General features: G+C 45.3%; 1 protein-coding gene across 4 annotated transcripts in view; it reads left to right on the top strand.

The window, feature by feature from the left end:
- The window catches only part of LOC124298941 (neurogenic locus Notch protein), a 155984-nt gene that overhangs the window by 88591 nt on the left and 46515 nt on the right, over positions 1 to 20878 (top strand). For all 4 annotated transcript variants that reach the window (XM_046751630.1, XM_046751629.1, XM_046751631.1 and 1 more), the window contains 2 exons: positions 15883 to 16239; positions 18031 to 18186. In XM_046751630.1, the coding sequence (XP_046607586.1) occupies positions 15883 to 16239; positions 18031 to 18186 (513 nt within the window). The remainder of the gene's footprint in view (positions 1 to 15882; positions 16240 to 18030; positions 18187 to 20878) is intronic.

Genomic DNA, 20878 nt, shown 5'->3' with positions numbered 1-20878 from the left:
CGACTATTTTCACTTGTTGTTTGGCTCAAGAATTGCATTTGATTAATTTTTATTCCACGATCTGCTTCGCGGTCTCGAGCGTCTTTCGTTTTCTTGACAAATTTTGTAATTTTATTTGTTAATAATAATCAGCCCTTCATTTGTTGCATTAGCCGCTGTATAGTAGAACAAGTGGTGATTATCTGAGTGCTCGTCGTTATATTGCGTTTGAAAAATTTCCTCGGCATGTGGCTTCGGGAGGATAATAACAATAAGTTTTAAGCCTGAATGATGAGGATAATGAACAGCCATTTGTGCCATATTTGAGGATGATACGGCGGTTTATAAGAGGCAAACCGAAATGGGCTTGCATTAGGTCGACGCGCGATGCAATCTCACGCATGCAGCGATTCCAGAAAACCTACACACGTTATATACATATATATGTATAATAGCCGGGAATTTATGTTTGATAATTTCTCGTCGCTATCAGCGGCGCATCTCGGCTGCAACCGCGCTTCTTTAAATTCCTTTTTTCTTCCTCGTCATCATCTTCGTTTTCATCGTCGCTGTTTGAACCGCATGCCGTGACCTATGGTACGTGACTCTTGCCCAACTTTAATTGCTCGCCATTCTCAAAGCCGAATTGTGCGTTCATTCCACCCCGGATTAAGAACACTCATGACGCTGTTGCAGCAGCTGATTATTCACCTTTGAAAAACTGGATCAAATGCACACCGTCCAACAGTGTCGATTCATTACTGCTGGAACCACCCTCTTATCCCGTCGAGGTGCTGAAGTTAGCGTCGGTTTCATTCTGCGAACGTGTTTTCGTCCGGCGCGCCTCTAGCTGCCACTTAACTAGTCAACTCGATTTCATGATTCATCCATGAACTGTCGGCTTAATCAACCGCCTTCAATGAAGATATGTTTGCTCAGATCGACACTCCTTCAGTCCAATTGCTCGCCAGATTATACAGCTGGTCGAACGACTCTGTTTCAGGATTTCACGATAACTTTGGCAAGTCTTAATATTCGTCGTTTGGCACTATGGCTGCAATTGAACCATCGGTGTCTTTATGTACTACCGTACGAATATCCTTGTTAGAGGAACCAAAGTTTACTGCTCGGAAAAAAACCATTGATCATAAATTCCGCGACGTGAATAGAATTGGATGCAATAATACGTTGGAGTGATAACGGAGTGAGGCGCGAGGCAATTCATTTTGCACAGCCGTCAAAGCGTTAATTGCGACAACTTGCGTACCGTCCGTCAGCATTACTCCGTGGCCGTCCGTGGTTGCAGACTGCAGTAGCACCCTGTCGCCGTGCAGCTATCACGTGACACTCAAGAATAGAGGCTACAGGAGCGGAACTTACAGTCTTCTCTAGTAATTGCCTTTAGAGATCGGATTTATGGAGGTGCGAGTGTGCGCGGCCTCCGGTAGGAAGGAATGTGCTCCGGTAGACCTCTACAAAGTACGCGAAGCACCGCTGACTGTGTGGCGATGAAAAAAACTGGCCCAGCTTTCGTGTGAACCATTTTTCCCGCCATCTTTCTCCATAAACATTTAATCGATGCAAATTGGCGGACTGATTTAATCGGGGATCGGTTGCCTTTTTCGTTCTGTTATTCAAGTTATCGCTGAATCATGAACTCTCATGTTAGCACATGTCTTTTATGGACCCCATGGATACGGTCATTCAGGATGCTCACACACCTCGACCGCCATTCGCCAACTATAACGGTGTCCAAGTCTTATGCCTCATAACTCGCATCCGGAGATGCAAGAGAAATGGTTGGGAACATCTGATTTAACGCGCGCCTCGAGGTTCGCCGTTTTTCCAAGATGCAGATATCCTTCGTCTCTTGGAATGTTATTACTTTGATTTTTTTGTCATATTATTTCTTCGCTGTACTGTACGGTTTTTACATCCTTAACCCAACCCGCTCCAACTTGTGCTAACTGCGATGAAAGCTACGGTGGGGGGACAATGTTTTGCCCCGCGACAGTAATTAAACACGATATACATCTTCATTAATTACCAGCTTGTTACAATCGCGCGGTAAACTGGCTGGGTGAAAGTGCAATTTTTGTTGAAACGAGAAGAAGAAGGAGAGGTAGAAAAAGAACGTCGGAGTAGTGCGCTTATATGCAAGTGGTGCAGCGGAACAACTTCTTACGGTAAGAATTGTGAGGAAAAATAAAAGAGAAGAGGAAGAAAAAAATGTGAAAAAATAAAATAGGCAAGCTGCGAGTCTACGACTCGTAAATTACTCGTAACTTATCGCGTGGGTGAACCGCTGTACTGTAGTACCTGCTGCGGTATCCACCAATGGCAATTATCTTTCCTTTCACACGCGTAGCGGTTTATCATCGGTCTCTTTATAGAATTATATACATAGTATATAATACATGTGCATATGACGAGGATCTAAATGGTTGGAGATTTTATCTCAGGTGAATATTTGAGGATATAACACCACGGTTGTGTATATGAAGAGATATTCCGTATAGATTTGACGTTTTTTCGTAACATCAAACGAAGCTGGAGGGCAACGCAACAAGGCCGATATTAAACAAGAAGAGAATCAGTGAGAATATTGTCCGTGTTACGGTGGTCGTTGACTCTCAAGATCCGCGCGACCATCGGAGGATCTCGGGGGAGAAAAAAAATATGAAGATAATGAAAAGGAAAAAATAACCTCCCACATCCTGTATGGCCCCCCTGCCACGTTGGCGGTTCATGCCCCTTAACGAGATTCAAATGCCAACTATGGCCCTTCCTCGCTTGCCCCAACCTTTATTTTCCTTCGACCAAGTCAACCAGCTTATTCCGCACTATCTTGGGTTTCGGGGTCAGAATCGTGTTCCAATTAGATGTTGTGCAGCCCAGCCACCGCGACTTGCATTTTATACATTTTTCACCCCATTCTTCTTATTTCGGTTATCGAATACCAAAGTTCTCCCTTATACTAATAAGGCGCCGCTGATCATCGGCTTTTGGACGGTGATCTGAATTTAGATTTCTTCTTCCTACAATTCCCGTAACAATCCTTTAATCGGATACTGGCAACTTCCTATCTTTGCTCTGTTTTCATCAGCAGATGCTCTCTCCGTTCCAATTACGTGTAAAAGCTTCTGAGAGCTGAGTTTATCATCGATATAAATTCGCCTCTTCGAAAGGATTACAGCGTAAGCCGAATAATGTATTCGGACTCGTGGAACTGAAATCACACTCGGTAATATTGATTTCAGTGACCGGCGTATATCCTACAATTCAATTGAAGCTTTTCAATATGGGTGGCCATGCAGGATACAGCCCCGTGGGCATTCGGGATTAAGTATGAAGGAGATATGGGAACTTTATTCCTCATTAAAAAGACAAGAACCGAGAAAAGACGCTCGATTCTTACCGTTTGATTCCGATTATGGAAATCCCGAAGCTGGACTGCGTCGAATGATTTTTTTTATTGTTCTCATTGTCGGCGGCTACCGTGTTATGTCCGCATTCGGGATTATAAGGTAATCCGATCTCCACCGGTCAACGGTACGTGTCTTTGGCTACGAGCAACTTTCGGATATCGGGTTCGGCTGAGCCGAACGTTCATTTGCATAATCGTAAAGTAAGACGAGAAGAATTAAGAGAGGCGACATGCCTCGGAAATTAAACTCCTCCGATAGTTTCGGTTTTTGGGTAAAGTGTCGTACACGGCACTGTGTGCCTAATGTAATCAAAGGGTTACACACTTTACCGGTGATACATTACAGCGCGCCGTTCCAGGGTCATCGCGTAATTGAAAATCCTCTCGTAATTATCGACGAGGATGGAGAAAAAAAAAGAGTCTTTATGTGCGCATGTGTAACCGACGATCGTTCGAGAGGCAAGCGGCAGAGAAAAAAAAGTTCGGTCTCGCGCGGGTGGCAAAGCTTCATAGGCTGATATTACGGAGCACTAAGCGGCTCGAGTTGTACGTGTCCATTCGTGATAAATAAATCTGTACCTACGGTATATTATGCCGACCCTTTAACGACGCCGGTATGTTTGCATCTTACATTTGTGTTGGTAGGTGTGTGAATGTGTGTTTCGTAGATACTATACCCGGTTCGTTCCTTCTTTGAACTTATGTTCGTATCCGCAGTGATAACACTTAATCTCGAAATTTGTGTCCAAAGTTGCCGCACCGATAACGTTTAGGTTTTTGAAGCAACGACGGAATTGTAACCCGAATTAAGGAGAACCGAACGATTGAGGACACGATAACACTGTCAGTTCACAGCTGGAATGCAATCTTTTTTTTCTAACGTTTCAATCTTCGGTGTTATTTCAATGTAACGTGTGCTTGACATAATTGTTCAATGCAATGCCAGCGATAAGTTCAACAGCAAAATTCTGCTCTCATGATTATCACCGAAGAATGTTTCCCGACTTGCGTTCTTTATTGCGGGTTTACATATTGTTCCCACACACTTTCCTCGACGTTGAGCGAAACAAGTTCTCGTTATTCGAGAGTAACTACTATCCAGGTTAGGTTGATAGGTACCGGGGTATTTTTTAAGCGCAGTGGTGAACGCCTGCATCTCGTTGCGAAGAAACGGCGCCTCTCGATATTGCAATGGGTGCTCACTCAGCCAAGGATAACCTCCTTTGGAGACCGGGACGCTCTTGGAGGACAGGTTTTAGTAACTGCCGCATGCAGCGCCCTGTGTCAAGCGCTCCAGATATTCGAGAGGTGAGAAAACAACATCCAAGAGTCCATTATGTTGCCGCCTTCGCTCTGCGGATCGATTACTGTTTCATGCAAATTACCCCAACAGAGAAATCGCCGATTTGCAATATTTTATGAATGCGAAGCTGCTTGTTTTGCTCCAAACTATAAAACTCTGATCGTAAGGTCTTCTAAAGTCTAAATGAAACTTTGCACTCTATCAAAAGGAAGTATAAATGGTTTGAAATACTCCACCAATGTATATCTTTTTATTATCACACCTTGAAATAAGTGAAAACTTGAGTCATCGATCAAGCTTGATCGGTTGAAATCTCGGATGCACTTTTGGTTCCCTGAAGCATATTCACATCGTCGAAAAATGGATACGAGGTTGAAGTTAGTAACGTTAACGTGTAATGTAACATTGCAGAAATTGAATGCGTATTTAACAAGCTTAGAATTACTTGGGAGGAGCAAAAGGTTATTTAATTTCAGACTATCCTAAAGTTGTGAAATAACATTAACATTACGAACTTGGGCCTTGTAAATAGATCGACACTCCTCGCTCACTTAAGTTTGCGCTCATTTATCAAGGCCTATATTTCGATATATCTGGGCCTCGGAAACTTCTTGGCCCGTAATGATTTGTGACCCTAGCTTCAGTCGTATATTGTAACGTAAGTTGTTGCACGATGTATAGATTGGCTATGCTTCACCGAAATTGAGCTACTCTATCCCACATGTAGATGAGCAGGACGAGATAGATGGAGAGAAAGAGAGCTGGTGAAAAAGTTCGGACAATTTCCGGCCGATTCGTCGTGCTTCTTGCCACGCTATCTAAAAACGAATACACGCAACACACATATGCACTGTTGGTTTACCTTAGAACGAAATTGTTTTTCTGTTGTACTAATTCTACTCTTACGTGTTTCTCGTCTCCGGACCCGCCACCGCATTGCACACTGACATAATGCAAGTCACGCCGGTTTTATTTTATCTTTATTTTTCGTTTGTTGTTTCCGCGGGTGGAGATATCCAATAAAAGAACATCGTAACATACACCGTTCAGTCTCGGAGAAAGCAATGGCTTACCAACTTAGGACGTTCTCATAACTCCAAAGCGAAGTACATCGTTTCTTTCCGGGAAAAAAGTTTATTGAATTCCTCTCTCTTCGAAATCTTTGTTCTCATTCGCTTGATCAATTTCGTAACCCCGCGGTTTCAACCTCAGCTCAATTTGAACTCACAAACGGACACCACCCATTGGTCAAAGGCAGAGATAAACCGGTATATACCTCAAGTATTTGCGGCGCTATACACGCATAGAAGTTCTGTTTCGCCTTAGGCGACCAGGATTATATCGAGAGAACGAGAAGTGGAGGGACGAAGGAGCCAGGATCACGAAGCGGTGGGTCCCACCCACTTGAGCCAGCGCAAGTCCGGGCTCGTGACCACCTCGGGCTGATATGTCGAACCGCCGAACCCTTTGCCAGGTCTCTGTCTCTCCCACCGTCTCTCTTTCGCCTGCTCTCGAATCCGTGATTTCCTTCCTCGCTACGGGGTTGGTACCGTCCCAGCACGCTCACGAATATCCTTCCCATGATTTACTCTCGCCTCCCAGAGCCGTCGAGCCAGCTCGCCTAGGTTTCGACGCCCTCTCAACGCCGCGTCGTGGAAGGATTTTTGATTGTTTCGATAATCCATCCCCCGCCTCGATTCGGCGCAATCTTATCGGTACCGAGGCAATTTTATTCAAGACAGTTTCCAAGCGTCCGTATGAGCTTTGAATCTCCGGTGCCGAATTCACCATTCGATGTTCTGTCTATCGTGAGTATATGTTTGTTAATGAGTAATTATCTCCATGGCTTATTAACATAACGCCGAAGCATCGATAGACGCCGGGTATATTAGAACATCGTCAGTTTTATCGAGTCTCTTGTGGGCGTCGCTCGTCTTCTTCTTCTTCTTCTTTTGCCTGCACATTACCATATTTTTTTTCTCGTTGACCTACGGGGTTCCCCTCTTATGACAGGTTCGGTAAAATATTTAGAAGGGTCCATTGCGGCAAAGTGAAGACCTGCTGTACAGTGTATCGATTATTGAGAATTTTTATACGTCGCTCATTCCGACATGTACCGTTGCTTCTCATCCAGCGGGGGATTTTGATCAAGTAAGAAAATCGTTTCGCTGCAGTTTCAAACTTTGTAGGAAAATTCTCTAGAAGTAGGATCACGTCGAAATCAATATACCCGACAATCAATAGTCATTAGCAGCATTTATCATAATTATGTGTGATCGAAATCGTTGACAGGCTCGCCCAGTTTTGTCGTCGTCTGGCATTCTCATTTCTATGCCTAACGTAGCGTGAACCTCGTCGATCTCGTTGCACGAAAGAAGAAGGTGTATATAGCCAGCCACTCCTTCAGTTTTCATACGTGTAAAACGAGCGAGCAATGAGTTGATCATCTTTACCGATCGTGAGTCTTTAGAGGTCGTACGTCGGTAGAAAATATTAGAAGACGGTTTTTATATACCTGTATTAGAGGTTGATGGGTAGACAAGTAAGACCGTTCCGTGACTCGGGACGAAGAATCCGACAGACTGAAGGGTGCACTGAACCCAGACTCTCATCTCGCGTTGAAGAGATGAGATGCTGGGTGATCGGTGCGGTAAATAACGTATGGGGTACGCATGTATGTAAATCAGGAAGGGTACACCCACGCCCCCCTTCTTGATATACTCGACGTTCGTTCGTTCTCCGCCCGAAAGGATTCTCTCGGCATTTGTATGCATATGTATACCATATGAGCTGGAGTGTGGATACCTACTCACAAAAAGGCCACACACAATACACTTACTTAGGTACCCACTACTCGAGTCTTGAAGCTTATATGAGAAGAAGAATCTTCGGGTTCTTCGCGGTGAATAGCACGCGAGTCTTCTTGGTATAAGAAGATAAAGGCGACCGTGATCTTGCACTCTGCTTCACTCGCTTGTGCTTCTTTCTCTCTCTCTCTTTCTTTCTTCGTCTCTGGTTTTCTCGATGCTTCGTCTTGTCGCGCATTTACGAAGATTGGAGTGGCGGCAACGGCGGCGGCGGCGGCGGCAGTGACCAGGCGGGCTCTGCTTGTATGCAAGGAAAAGTTTATCGCTTCTCGCGCATTATTTTTGTCGAAGGAAGAACAAAAGCAATGCACACTGTGCGCAACGCTGTCCATAAATCAGTGCCAGCGCACCTGGATCCGAAGCAGGTGAAATAGCGCCCGTTTCTTCGCACTGAAATATGAGAATAACATCGACCCACGGGGTACGACTGAACCGTACGGCATCCTCGACACGTTGGGCAGACATGAATTATCGCTTCCTCGTAATCTGGACCACCGCGCACCGTCAATGCGTAATTCGAGATGATCCCTTATCTTCTATTCTTGTTGCCTTTTGAAGTGTTTGAAAAAAATTCTGGAAAATATCGACAACACCACTCTCGTAATTTTCCGCAACGTTTGTTTTGGATGCGCTGGCCTCAGAGCAACAGGTGGTATAGTACCATGCGAGGGCGAATCAACAAGTGCTTTCGTTGCCGCCGCACCCTCTACTCGGCGTTTCGTTCGAGTCGTATCAATGTCAGCGCACGAAGGTATGCGCAGAGAGTATCGTGCTCCTTGGGTTATTGTCGTATAACGTCCCGTCATACGTTCGTGCAGGTCCCCCGAAGATCGGAATGGTCCCGTAGTAAAGTCGACAATGCGCTATTAGATACGCCGTCGGATCTTGGTATTCGAACAATGGGCTCGTCATGCGGCTTCCATTGCTCAATGACAATCAATGAGCTTAGTGTTTGCCGAAGCGTTCGCGCAGTCAGGCCCGGTTAGCCGGCATCCAAAATGCTTCGGGCCCACTTGAGGAATCTTCATCGTTAATTGGAACCCTATTTCGAAAGCTTGTCGCCCTACAGCAGTAACAGCGGTGTAACAAAAATTCGTCTAGGAAGCCGCCCCGCAGCATGCGCGGCGAACGTAATACTCTTGAATTAAGTCGTCAGCGTCTCCTTCTTCCTCGAGAACCAGGCTATAAGGATTCTCGAGGACTCTCAGGAATTCGAGAAAAGATATCACCGGGTTTACCGCCCCGGAATGAACGGGGTGACTCGCCGAAGGGTTCTCGGCCCTTCAGCGGACATTCGTTCACTTCGGCTTCACCGGATTGCCGCTGCGCCATGGAAAAAATTTAAGGGCATATGCAAGGGAGGAATCAAAATTGGGTTGGGCCAGTCTGAAACACCCGTGACGTCCATCTGTCTTGTGGAACATCCGTCAGCGGCGCCCACCTTCAACTATCTCCTATTCAAATTGCCCTCATCCGATACTTACCATGGATGATGGAATGTCATCTTTCCTTCCGCGAGTCCGGTGAAGATGTAAGCAGGTACGCGCCTACCTGGAGTGTCTCGGGTCTTTAGTTTCAAAGCTTAGAATCATCGCGGGGAAAGGAGAGGCGGGATTATACCTGTTGCCGATTACTTTAGGCGGAGCTCAGGTACCTACTCCGGGACCCGAGGACACCCGCACATAATTTCCCGGCTTACATGTGACACGATCGTGGTGACACAATGTGTATAACGTGTGTGTATATACAGGGACCACAAAACCGTCAATTACAAAGCAATAAATAACGTAGTTTACTGAACGATCAATGAAAACTTTCGTTCGAGTTGGGACTGAGCAAGCACGATACTTCCCACATATATGCTTTTTCCTGACGATCGACCAAACCTGTACGAAATTCGATCCGGCCATGCGTCAATCTGTTCTTCCGAAGCCTGTCGCTGCTCCAGGATACCTCGACTTCGTATAGTTTCCGGCTGGTTCGACGCGATCCTCAATAATCATGATCAGGCTGAGTGACTCTGCGTACGTACTACACAACGCCATGACCTATGGGCCATAGTACCGCCAACAAGATTTCCTTCCATCAAATGATTATCACTTATTTGTCGACGTGAATACGTGCACATAAATCATTTTTGTTACGCATCCCGCTGGTTTTCTGTGCAGAAGAAGAAGAGGCCCAACTTTGCTTGCCTTTTCGCCGCGAAACTTTGAACGCTGGACAGATCGGCTCACTATCAGCGGTTTTCATCCATTACAGACGATCTAGTCATTAAGTGGAGGGAAAAACGAACGCGCAAGCTGGGGCTGCGTTACTCGGTCCTCGCGATCGGCCGGCCCCAGGGGAACCTTTTGGGGACTCATAAGCTGAGAACCGCTGGGCAGCGTAGTTGGCGGCATGAGAATTTTCCCACAGTCCCCACTACCGGACTTCGGGACGCACACCCGCTCTCGCGACGTTGCCACACCTCTTCGACAGAGAGGGACTACGCCGTCGGTCGCGGTGCTGACAGAGACAGAAATAATCACGCCGTGGCGCTGGACGGCTTCGAGCAGGCCGCGTTGAGCTCTCTCGGAGACCGGAGAGGCTCTGTAGAGCGAGGGTGCGCACTGCCTGGGCTCCAGTGCCGGGGAAAAGGACAGTTGATCCAGAGATACCCCAGTGTTCCATTTACTCGAGAATGGAGCGCGCGAGGAAACGAGCGAACCATTCAATGAGCAAGCCTCGCGTCCACAATGCGACTGCTGAAATTACCCTACAAAAGATTATGTCGCTCGAATTTTCGGGGTGTTGGCAACTGCGTTGGGTAAACCGAAAATGCAAAAGAGGAGCGTGAACCAGATTTCGTCTGGTCGATCGGTCCGAGCAATGCTGAACGCTCAGTGGCCAGCGAGGGGATCCCTCACGTATGGAGGGGAGAGCGAAATGGAGCTGTACCTACCGAGCAGAGATGAGTTGGGAGCCAGGGACCCAAGTGCGTGCGGCACACTGTGGCGAAGCGAGGCGAGGGAACAATGGAGAAGGGACATTATGAAAGAACGAATGATATCTAGGTACCTATAGAGCGAGATTACGGGCACTTACTCATACGTGAGCCTTTCGTTGCAGCAAGCGGTCACCATTTTTTCACAGCAAAACAGGAGCGAACCTGCGTGTTTTCCTTTTTCTTTTTGAAAGTCACGGTGACCGATTCTTCGTGGCTCGTGAAGCTCGCACGGTGTAGTGTAATACCGTTTGAGAGATGTAAAAGGCACCGTTGAACTATGCGAATGATTTCTGTTCAGAGTGTACCAATCAGGCTGCGCAGGTCTTGCTCTCGCTCACTATTTTTCTTTCTTTTGTTCTCCATCTTCGTCCTCGTCCCTGCAGCAGCGAGACGGGATAAGCCACCTAGTAGTAGACAGACACGTTCTCCGCGGTCGAATATTTGGACAGGTCTTTGGGTCCGAGTGAGTGGGTCTGCAGCACCACCTGCTAAATTGCTACTAGATTGTGACGGATATCCATACACACCGATGCATACCAACCAACCTGTGTGAAGTTGTCGGGCAGCGCGCGCGCCTTCGCGTCGTTTTGGTGTGCCGCAGTAATGCGCAGTATGTGTAGACACGCAGACTGACCAGTCCCACCGTGATTCTCGGGTGAATGAAATCAATTATAGTCGCTAATTTGAGCTCTTTTGCCAGATTCTTTGGATTCCTGCAAGAATTCCGAATCGAATCGCTTGCCGAAAAGGGAACAATTAAACCAACATTGCAGCAGTGTTCCACTGGTTAGACAAAAATGTCTCTTCGACGTCTCTTGCGCATTTGCGCGCGTTATTTCAGCTTTACGCGGACGCTTAAGTAATGGGGAGTTCTTCTGAAGATTCGGCTAAGAAATCAACTGGTTCCAAACCATGTAAGGATTTGACGAATTCACGAGTGGTGATGTTTTACCGTGAGACGTGTTTTACCTGTCTGATCATCAAGTCTCGAGTACAAAGCCTCGGAGAGAAAAGAAGACAGAGTCGATGTGGTTGAGCAGTTAAGTGAAGAAAAGAGAACACTCTCTTCTTCGTTACTGGGGGATCAAGGTGGGTGAGGGGGGGACTTGATAACAACGAACCGTACGCATGATAGGTAACCACACAGTTTATTTAGCACACCCGGTGAAGTAAGTTCCCCTCCGGAGTTTATAGGGGGAATCTAAAGGGGCAGGGGCAGGACGGGGGCGCGTCCCTTCGCTAATAACATGCGGGTTTATTTCCATAAGCTGACCGCTTCCCAGAACGAAACTGCCCTCTTATGCCCTCGCTCACCACTCGTGGTCGAACACAGAGACAGAGAGAGAGGGTTACGGAATCCGATGCGTGGGCGAGCGAGCCGAGAGATCTGGAAACGGGGTGCGGGGATCTTGCCGTATATATAAATCAACACGCCCCCTGTAATTGTTCTCCGTGAGCCAAACCCTTCCGCACGCGTGTGCATGTGTGCGTCCCATTGCTGGCAGTGTCCGCATGCTGGTGTTACTCCGAAGGAGGAGCTCCCGAGCACTTCGTGTCAATGCGGTTACCTCATCACTGCGGTACAGATTACCGTTCTTCCTCTAATTCTACGAACGATATCCTCAAAGGGTAACTGCATGGCATGCCAACGCGTGCGCATAGTATTTGTACGTGTCGCATTCGCCATGATTGGTGTACACCAAAGAAGACTAGGCATGTGATCCAGCTAATCGGGAGCGATGCCTTAGACTGGGCTGTCGACGTGGTTCAACCGGTAAAGTTTCACATACCTTCATGAAGATCCTCAGGTCACCTATTAATTAGACGAATCGTTTCTGAAGCAGTGGGTCCGTTTTTTACTTGTAGTGACAGTCGTCCTCATAATCATTCACTTTTCGGTGTACCCATAATCGGATTGATTATATCATTCACCGATTCAAGGGAACTTGCATGCGAGTCGTCGTTGCATATCGGCTTCCCGATAACTGCCTATCCCACTAGGAAATCCGGGTTTATTCCCTACCATGCTTGAGCACTTGTGTATATCTATCTTTTGCCATCGACTGGTTCACCAGATAGTCACATACGTGCTCGTAGTTACCATTTAATGGGGCTCGTTTAATTTATGCCCGATGCAGAGTGTACTTTGCCACGTAATCGTCCACACATGCCTATATGTATATTCATTTATGCATGCATCACTGTATAGTCACGAGTGCGCGTATTGTATGCGTAGTTCCATGTAGCAAAACGCGCCAACGTTGTCGCGCACTCTGTACTCTACCGTTGAATCTAGCCAGATCTTTCATAGAGATTTTATTCTACAACCTACTCTTATACAAGGGGCGTGTAGCGCAGACACAAGACTGGTGGGGCTTTCCAGCTAACTCTCACTTCACTTTACCACCTGTACAAGACTCCGTGCTCGATTCGACACGATATCATAATTGCGAATGCGGATCGGTATGTGCGGTACTTAAAAACCACCAAGCTAGAAATCCTTTATAGATGCTGAGGGATTTTTAAAGAACGATTTGCTTGTACGTTGTTGAATCGTACTTAAATTATACTGATAAATTTATATACTGTGAAACTGCAGTGTCACCCAATTTCGACGAAGTACTTCAGACTTGGATAGATAATTCAACATCCTGTGATTCCGCTTGTAAAAATTTCTTATTTGTAGAGAACAAGCCGAAAATTCCAACGAGTAATGTTGCTTAGTTTGTTGAAATTGACCCTGTATGCGATACTTATGCGACGCAGGTGGTTGTTCATGGTTGAGAATCGGCAGTTTAGGCTTCGCTATCGGGTTACTAAGTTGTCGGACTAAGGAATTCACGTTGCTGGGTGGGACCAAGAAAACTGCGTCACGCAGCGAATAATCAACAATAGATGATCAAAAAGCGGGTGAAATGATGAATCGGCGGTCTCTCTTTCACGGCTTGCTCATTTTATTTTACCAGCCATTACGACTCTTCGACAACCAAGTGGTTCATTGTCACTGAATTAGACGTTACCCGGAATAAGCGAGTATGAATAACGTACAATCGCTTGCTGAGTAATTGTGCATGACTGCTCTATCAAGTGATATTTTCGTTTGGTGAATCTGTAAAAGGAAATGCGTACGCGACATGATGCCAGAGAGTAAGTAATTAGCTGCGGTACAATGCTGATTAGCAGCCCGCGTCAGAGCGCACGGATGCGGTCGTAGACAATTCCCACATTCCTATCACTCACCGATTGTCCCTGTCTACCACCAGTTCTGCGGAACCAGATATCATCGCCTATACATCCGCGCTCACTATCAACGTCTTGCGGTCACCCGGTTTCCTCCGATCATATTATACTCCGTTCAATGATAACACAATAATCGGGTTTTGGTTCGTAAAGCAACTCTGGAGCTGACGGAATTTCTCCGAAGCTTTGGATGATGGTTTACAGTCTTCGAATTTTCTTGAAAGATTCCATTAATCTTACCTCTTAATTTTTTCACCTTCATATGCCCGATGTTTCACGGGCCAGTCTTACTTAATTGGACAAGTGTTGGTACGGAATTATCGCTTTCCTTTTTCGTCTTACTTAAACGAAGAATATTGTATTAATACTTGAGGGTATTGACGGTAGGGATACACACGTGTGGTGCGTATGGTTTGAGTAAACCGAGGTGAGTTGTTCTCGGCAACAAAGAACATCGACTTTCTCACCTCAGCTTCCAAGGAACGCTGTCCGCGTATTTACTCAGCCTTTAGTCTCGTGTTTTTGCTTATACTGGCGGGTTTGTTGTACAATTTTGTTCGGCTTGCTGCGATGCAGCATCGTTCTCCTTCCGTTCCACCTGAGCTTAAAATCAGGAAGTTTCGAAAGATGCTTTTTATTAAGTATGCGTATCACATTGGAGGCGAGGTTAATTGCGGCGCAGAGGCCGACAAACGAAACTCACACAGGCAGACAAAACAGCTTCCGAGTTGCCGCGGAGGTGACACACTGCAATAGGCTGGAGATAGTTTCGAGCAAGAAATTCCAGTGGAAAGTGAGAAAACGACTCTTGACGGTGTCGTTGACCTGTCGGCGAAGGGAGCTTATGGCTGATGCTTCCCCTCGCTCGGTCGCGACGTTCCCAATTGCGCGATATCAACGATCCGAAGAGGAGGAAGACTTGCACAGAGCCAAGGTCACGCGGAAGCGTCGCGAATCCATTACCCGCTATCTAAATATTTGAATTGCCTCTAAAAAGATACGCCGATTATCACGGACTTCACGGTACGCGGACCGCTCTCTTCCTCCTCTCTTCTCTTCATCCTCTTTCTCTCAGGCCCGTCATCTCGAGCCTTCTCTTCGACTGGCTTGCTTGACCGAGAACATTTTTCGATTACTCGGGGATCGTGCGAGTTATCAACTTGTCAAGATCAGGCCTTTGCGCTTCTTCTTTGTCAGGCCAGCCGCGTTCTTGCCTTCATATTCTTCCAGGATTTTCAGGTTTTGTATTTATTTTCTCCCCGTACGCCAGCATGCTTGTAATGTAAAAAAAAAAAAATTAAAAAAAACAAAAAAAAAAAAACCCGTACATAATTTATAACGAGGAGACACGAAAAGGTCACACGTGTACTCGCATCTGGTTTTGCGCCTTGCCAATTCTGTGATCATCGTTTGCTGTTCCACGATTTTGCTCTCACCATTCTAAACTGACACGATAATGACAAAATTAAGATCCAGTCTTACAGTCGAAAAGAAATCACCAACTGCAGCTAACGTGAATCTCCTTCAACAGTAAATTGCAGGATAATAGCAATAACTTAATTTGCGAACCAGAGACGGTAGATTATTTTCTGAATAGTCCAATCAAAGTTCTTACAGATTTGCGTTAACTTTCGCCGGTGTGTTTCCCGTTTCGTGGATATTATCAGGGAGAATTCGTTCCCATCATAGGCCATAACTATCATTTAACGGCTCGGTGTAAAACCCGGATCGTGAGCACCGCACGGCTATTAGCGGCAGAATTACATTCGAAAAAGTTCTTGAGGAGCTATAAGAAAGTCGGTACTGATCTCGATGGAGGTCAAGACGCTTTCAGGAGATTGTTCAAGCGTGATCGGCTCGGAAAATCAGTGGGTGTGTCGTACTAACGACCCTTACAACATACCGCACGTATGCCACCGTAATTAGAGAGACACTTTGAACGTATCGTATCTTTCGATTCTCCAGGGAAATGTTAGTGGTACTGAAATCAAGTCCATCTTTGGTTATAGTAGAACTGCCATTCGCAAGTTCGATAAACGAATGACGAAATTTAAATTTCTCATCATATTTGTTCCAGGTTTTCGAGGAGACAAGTGCGAGGAGAACATCGACGACTGCGCGGGCAACTTGTGCCAGAACGGCGCAACGTGCATCGACCGGGTAAACGAATACGCATGTCAGTGTCCCCCAACGTTTACCGGTACCCAGTGCGAAATTGACGTCGACGAGTGCTCGCTGAGGCCGTCGGTTTGTCACAACGGTGCAACATGCACGAACTCACATGGGAGTTACTCCTGCATATGCGTGAACGGATGGACCGGAATCGACTGCAGCATCAACATCGACGATTGCGCGGGCGCCGCGTGTTTCAACGGCGCCACGTGCATCGACCGAGTTGGAAGCTTCTACTGTCAGTGTACCCACGGAAAAACTGGTGAGTCTTTTCTCCGTTTTTTTTCCCCTCGCTCTTCTTCCAACTTACACATTTCTTTTGCCGTTTTTTAAACCTTTCTTTCTCTCTTTCTCTCCCTCCCAAAGCACTATTCATCTTGGCCGGTCTTCTCGGAACTGCTTACCGCCTCTTACCGGCGTTTTTTGATTCAGCAAGAATCGCGGTACGACGCCAATGTGCCACCCAGTTAAGGCTCAACTTCGCGTTTATTGGTTGTTCGAATTTTTTATACCGAACGCGGCATCTGGCGCGAATACTTCGTAACTTCATTTTTTTTTTTTTTTAATTTGTCCTTTTTTTGCCCAAGGTCCAAACAACTTATCGTGTGATTCAATCGTGCAGTCTTGGACTACCATGCCGCAGACTGTATTTGACCGATTAATAAATTATTATACTCGGTATATTGAATGAATTCTACATACTCGAGAGCGGAACCTTCGCAATACACACTAGGCGTTCACCTTTAGAGACCTCCTACCGGGTTCGGCTGGTCTCTTCTCTCATTTAAGATTTTTATTCACGCTTTCTCACGTATACCACAGTTCCCATTATATTTTACGTGAAAGTATATAATAGGTGCACGTTAAAAACGCGTAATTTCTCGAGCCGTTGACATGTACGCCTCTTTGTCAGAGTTTGCAGTTTGCCTGCGCACCTTCTGTTTCCATTTACACAATACAAATTGCACAGTTGGAATCGTAGCTGCAGTCGCCAACGTGGATAAAGTTTCTATTCACGACCTCTTCTCTCTTTCTATTGATGCATATAATTTAATATAGTATCTATAGCTTTCACGGTTGTTGCACATCCGATAATTTACCTAACGCAGAAACTCAACCAATACCATTACGATTTGTATGCATAATAGAGTAATTTTGGTTAGTGTTAAGAGAATAAGGCTATGCATCAAGGTTTCTTGCGAAAAGAATAATTTCAAATAGATTCTGACTATTCGACGGGTTTAGAGTTTGACATCGAGGTAAATCCATCGAGACGACGGACGTGTTCGAATCGGTTTTTTAAATCATGTTGAGGAGAACTCGGAGCTCACTGTGATCGCACTCTGAATAACAACAATGCATCCCTGCCAGGCTAGACTTAATTAATTCCTCTCGTTATTCCTCGTGCCGTCGTCTTGGCATGTAGCAATGCACTCGACGAGACGCTGCATGGCGCGAACGAACGCTCATTCGCGCATTAGCATAAGCTAATTGAATGATTGCATAGGTGTGCCTACCGACAACGTAGTTAGCCGGGTATTCGTTCAAAACAATAGCGAAACAATAACAGGAAAGAAAACGGAACCTGCGAACTCCGGATCCCAGCTGATTAACCGCGTTGAGCAAGAATGAAAATAAGTAAATAAATAGGGAAAAAAAGAGTGAAAATAAAAACCTACAAAGAGAGAAGCTTGCGTAAAGAGAATGTTATACAATCAGAGGTAACTCGGGTAATTTTATACATTGACGAATCGGTGTTTCAGTCATTTAATTGATCGCGCTTAATAACAACCGAATAGGGAATTTGTCACCGTATCTTAAACGCCTGTAACGTGAGAGAATTGTTTATTCTTGGGATCTCTGCTAATGATGCCTATCTTTGGAACGGGACTATCCGTATTTGGCGTCCATCTATACGGACTTTTGTCCTAGAATTATAATGATGCAGGTGTTCCGAATGCCTGATACGATGTCAGTTGGTTTCGAAAATTCTTGAAATATCCTTCTGTAGTAATAATACGAATTCACCAACTGTACTTTAATCCTATTTCAGGACTCCTGTGCCATCTCGACGACGCATGCACTTCGAACCCGTGTCATCAGGGGGCGATATGCGACACGAGTCCCATAAACGGCTCGTACACGTGTTCCTGCGCCAGTGGATACAAGGGACTCGACTGCTCTGAGGACATCGACGAATGCGAACAAGGTAACTCGAGTTCAACTTTTTTCCGACCAGCGCGACGTGCGAAAACATTCGTGGAAGTTTGCGTATAGTGTATAGCATGTGTGATACACATGGCGGGTGGGATGATGTTGCGATGAAGCACAATTGAGGCATTTTTTTTTCATTGTATCCAAAGTAAAATTTAAACTGGATAGGTTAAACCTCGGGAAAATAATCTGCTTACCCGTTTAACGAGAAAAGCGTTAGCGAATCTACGATTGCCGTTTGCCGTGGAATTTCGAATGCCCGATCTCTCTAGGGTGGGTTGGAAATTGATGGGCCAAACGCGCGGTTGTAATTTATTTGATTATGCTTTTGTGTGATGGACGAGCCTAGGCGAAGGCTCGTGGTGGCGAACGGTAATAATTCATTTTATTAAGAGATTTGACGTCGAGGAGATGCTGCAGTAGCGCAGGAGCCACAGCAGGAACAGGAGCGTGAGCATCAGCTACGAGCCGAAAGGAACTCGGTCGACTCGTCATTATTCGAAAACGGTATACTGCCAAATTAATGTACCAGATATCGCTGAATGGGATGGATTAAAATGATAGCCATTATGCCCGCTGCCAGTAGACACACACGTTACGCTGCGATGAATTAATTATTGTTTGATAAAGAAAGAAACAAGAGAGAAGAAAGTATCATTAACGGTTGTGATACTCTTCGTGCGTCTATTATACATATCCGTATAGATACGTACGCCTGTGTAATAATATCTTTTATCATATTTTCTCCGGGACGTGTGAACGTAAGGATACTTTATTCATTGAGGTTATTAATGATCGTACGTGCCGTTAATGCTCACCATATTCTTATACCTATTCTTCCCTACCGGTAATTCGTACCGCTGTCTCTAATAAGCTTCGATCGTGTTTGGGATTCAATCAGCATTATTTAAAAGGTTGTGGCAACGTCGCCAACTCGTACACAAATTTAAAACAAATATAAAAGACGAAATATACAGATGGATAGATACAGAGAAACAATTATACTCTACGGACTTTGCTACTAGTTCTAACATTCGCGTGTTACATCGGATCCAGCAAACGCTTCGAATCACTTCGTGACGTTTTAAAACTTACAAGAAAACTTGAATCAATAATTACATAGTTCTGGCCGCATCTGTTTCCGTTTGTCGTAAATATAAATTACAGTTTCATTTCGATTTTTCGGGTACTTTGACAGCTCGTTTTATTTATTGATGCTGTTCGATGAAATATCGGCCTCGAAGACGCTTGAAATAAGGCAACGAATCTTGGATTTTTAAACACACTTTACAGCTCATACCTGAGATGCTAAGGTCAACTCGAGATTTCATTATATTACACCCGTTTCAAGGCTAATTTGACGCTCGGAATTAGTGCTCATACATTTATGTGTTATTGATCTCACGATAGTTTGACTACAAACCAATCGAAGGAGAGGATGAAATTAAAATCCGGTACGAATGAACGAAATTCATGAATTTATAGACCATTAACATCTTTACAGAATTTATTAACAATCATTTAAGGAGGGTAACGTTACACATTAAACGCCACGAATTCGGGACCGTGATCACGTTAACATTCACATCAATATTCACGACGTTCGTCGATGTTTACAGCCAATTTTTGGAGATTACACAGTCGATGTAGAAATACGTCTATAAAGCTCACTAATAAGCCTCGTACAGTTGCGTTTAGAGAGAGAAAACGGAGAAGAGAACGAGTTTATACTTTGGTTAGAAACTAAACTCATCTCGAGTAAAGGTTCGGACTTTCATTGGTGTCGATTCACATTTCTTTAAAAATAGAGAAAAATTAACTGACACCGAAAGTTTGTCGAACCGAATGAGAATGAACGCCAAGCCGAAAGACAAGGCTTGTGTAAGAGCAGCAATTGGAGAGATTCTGACTCATAATCGGTAGCAACGGGCAGGAACAACCCGGTTGCCTACATGCGATGATCAAATGTGGAATTAGATTTAATGACTGTTTTTAATGGCATCCAGGCAGGCAGGTACATTAGGTAGCTGTCAATTCGAGATTCGCCAGTGGCGATAATAGAACCCGATTATACGTCTCGAGGAATTCCATCATCCCATTCCCCCCTCTTCCTTTCAGGTGGTGCAACGCGGCGGATCCGCGGGTTTATTCCGCACAGCGACTTGTACTAAATAATTGCGCGTAATGACACGGCTGTGACATCTCCGGTTGCGCGCGTTTTTCCTCGTCTTTATTCGAGTTTTTGTTCTCTTTCCTTCTCCTCCCCGTCGAAAAAGAACACGTCCGATATAAGCTCTATTATTAGTAGACTCGAGGCGCGTTGTGGGAAAACTTGTTTCAACTCATTCAACCTATTCACAAACATATATATTCGTCCACACGTATGTCCGAGCGTTATTTAATGTTCTGATGCCTGTGATGTGTATTCGTCGAGGAAGAGATGGAGAGATAGGGAGAGAAAATGGAATAGAGAGATGAAGCGGAGCGTAGGTTAAAACCCGCGTCTCTTTTTCGGCTCGTTTATTCAAACAATTTTGCTCCTGCACGCTGTAACACTGCGCGGGTATCGAAAGAGTATGCTAATCACGCTCAGAATACGGAACCATACAATGATTCATTTTGCTTTAACACGTGCTTCTTCACTTAGAGTACGTATATTTAAACACGCGCATCTGACAAATGCATCG

Source organism: Neodiprion virginianus, chromosome 2 (genome assembly GCF_021901495.1).
Source record: "Neodiprion virginianus isolate iyNeoVirg1 chromosome 2, iyNeoVirg1.1, whole genome shotgun sequence".
Classification (NCBI taxonomy): Eukaryota; Metazoa; Arthropoda; class Insecta; order Hymenoptera; family Diprionidae; genus Neodiprion; species Neodiprion virginianus.
The sequence above is the reverse complement of the archived record's forward strand: the minus strand, read 5'-3'. Positions and strand labels throughout refer to the sequence as shown.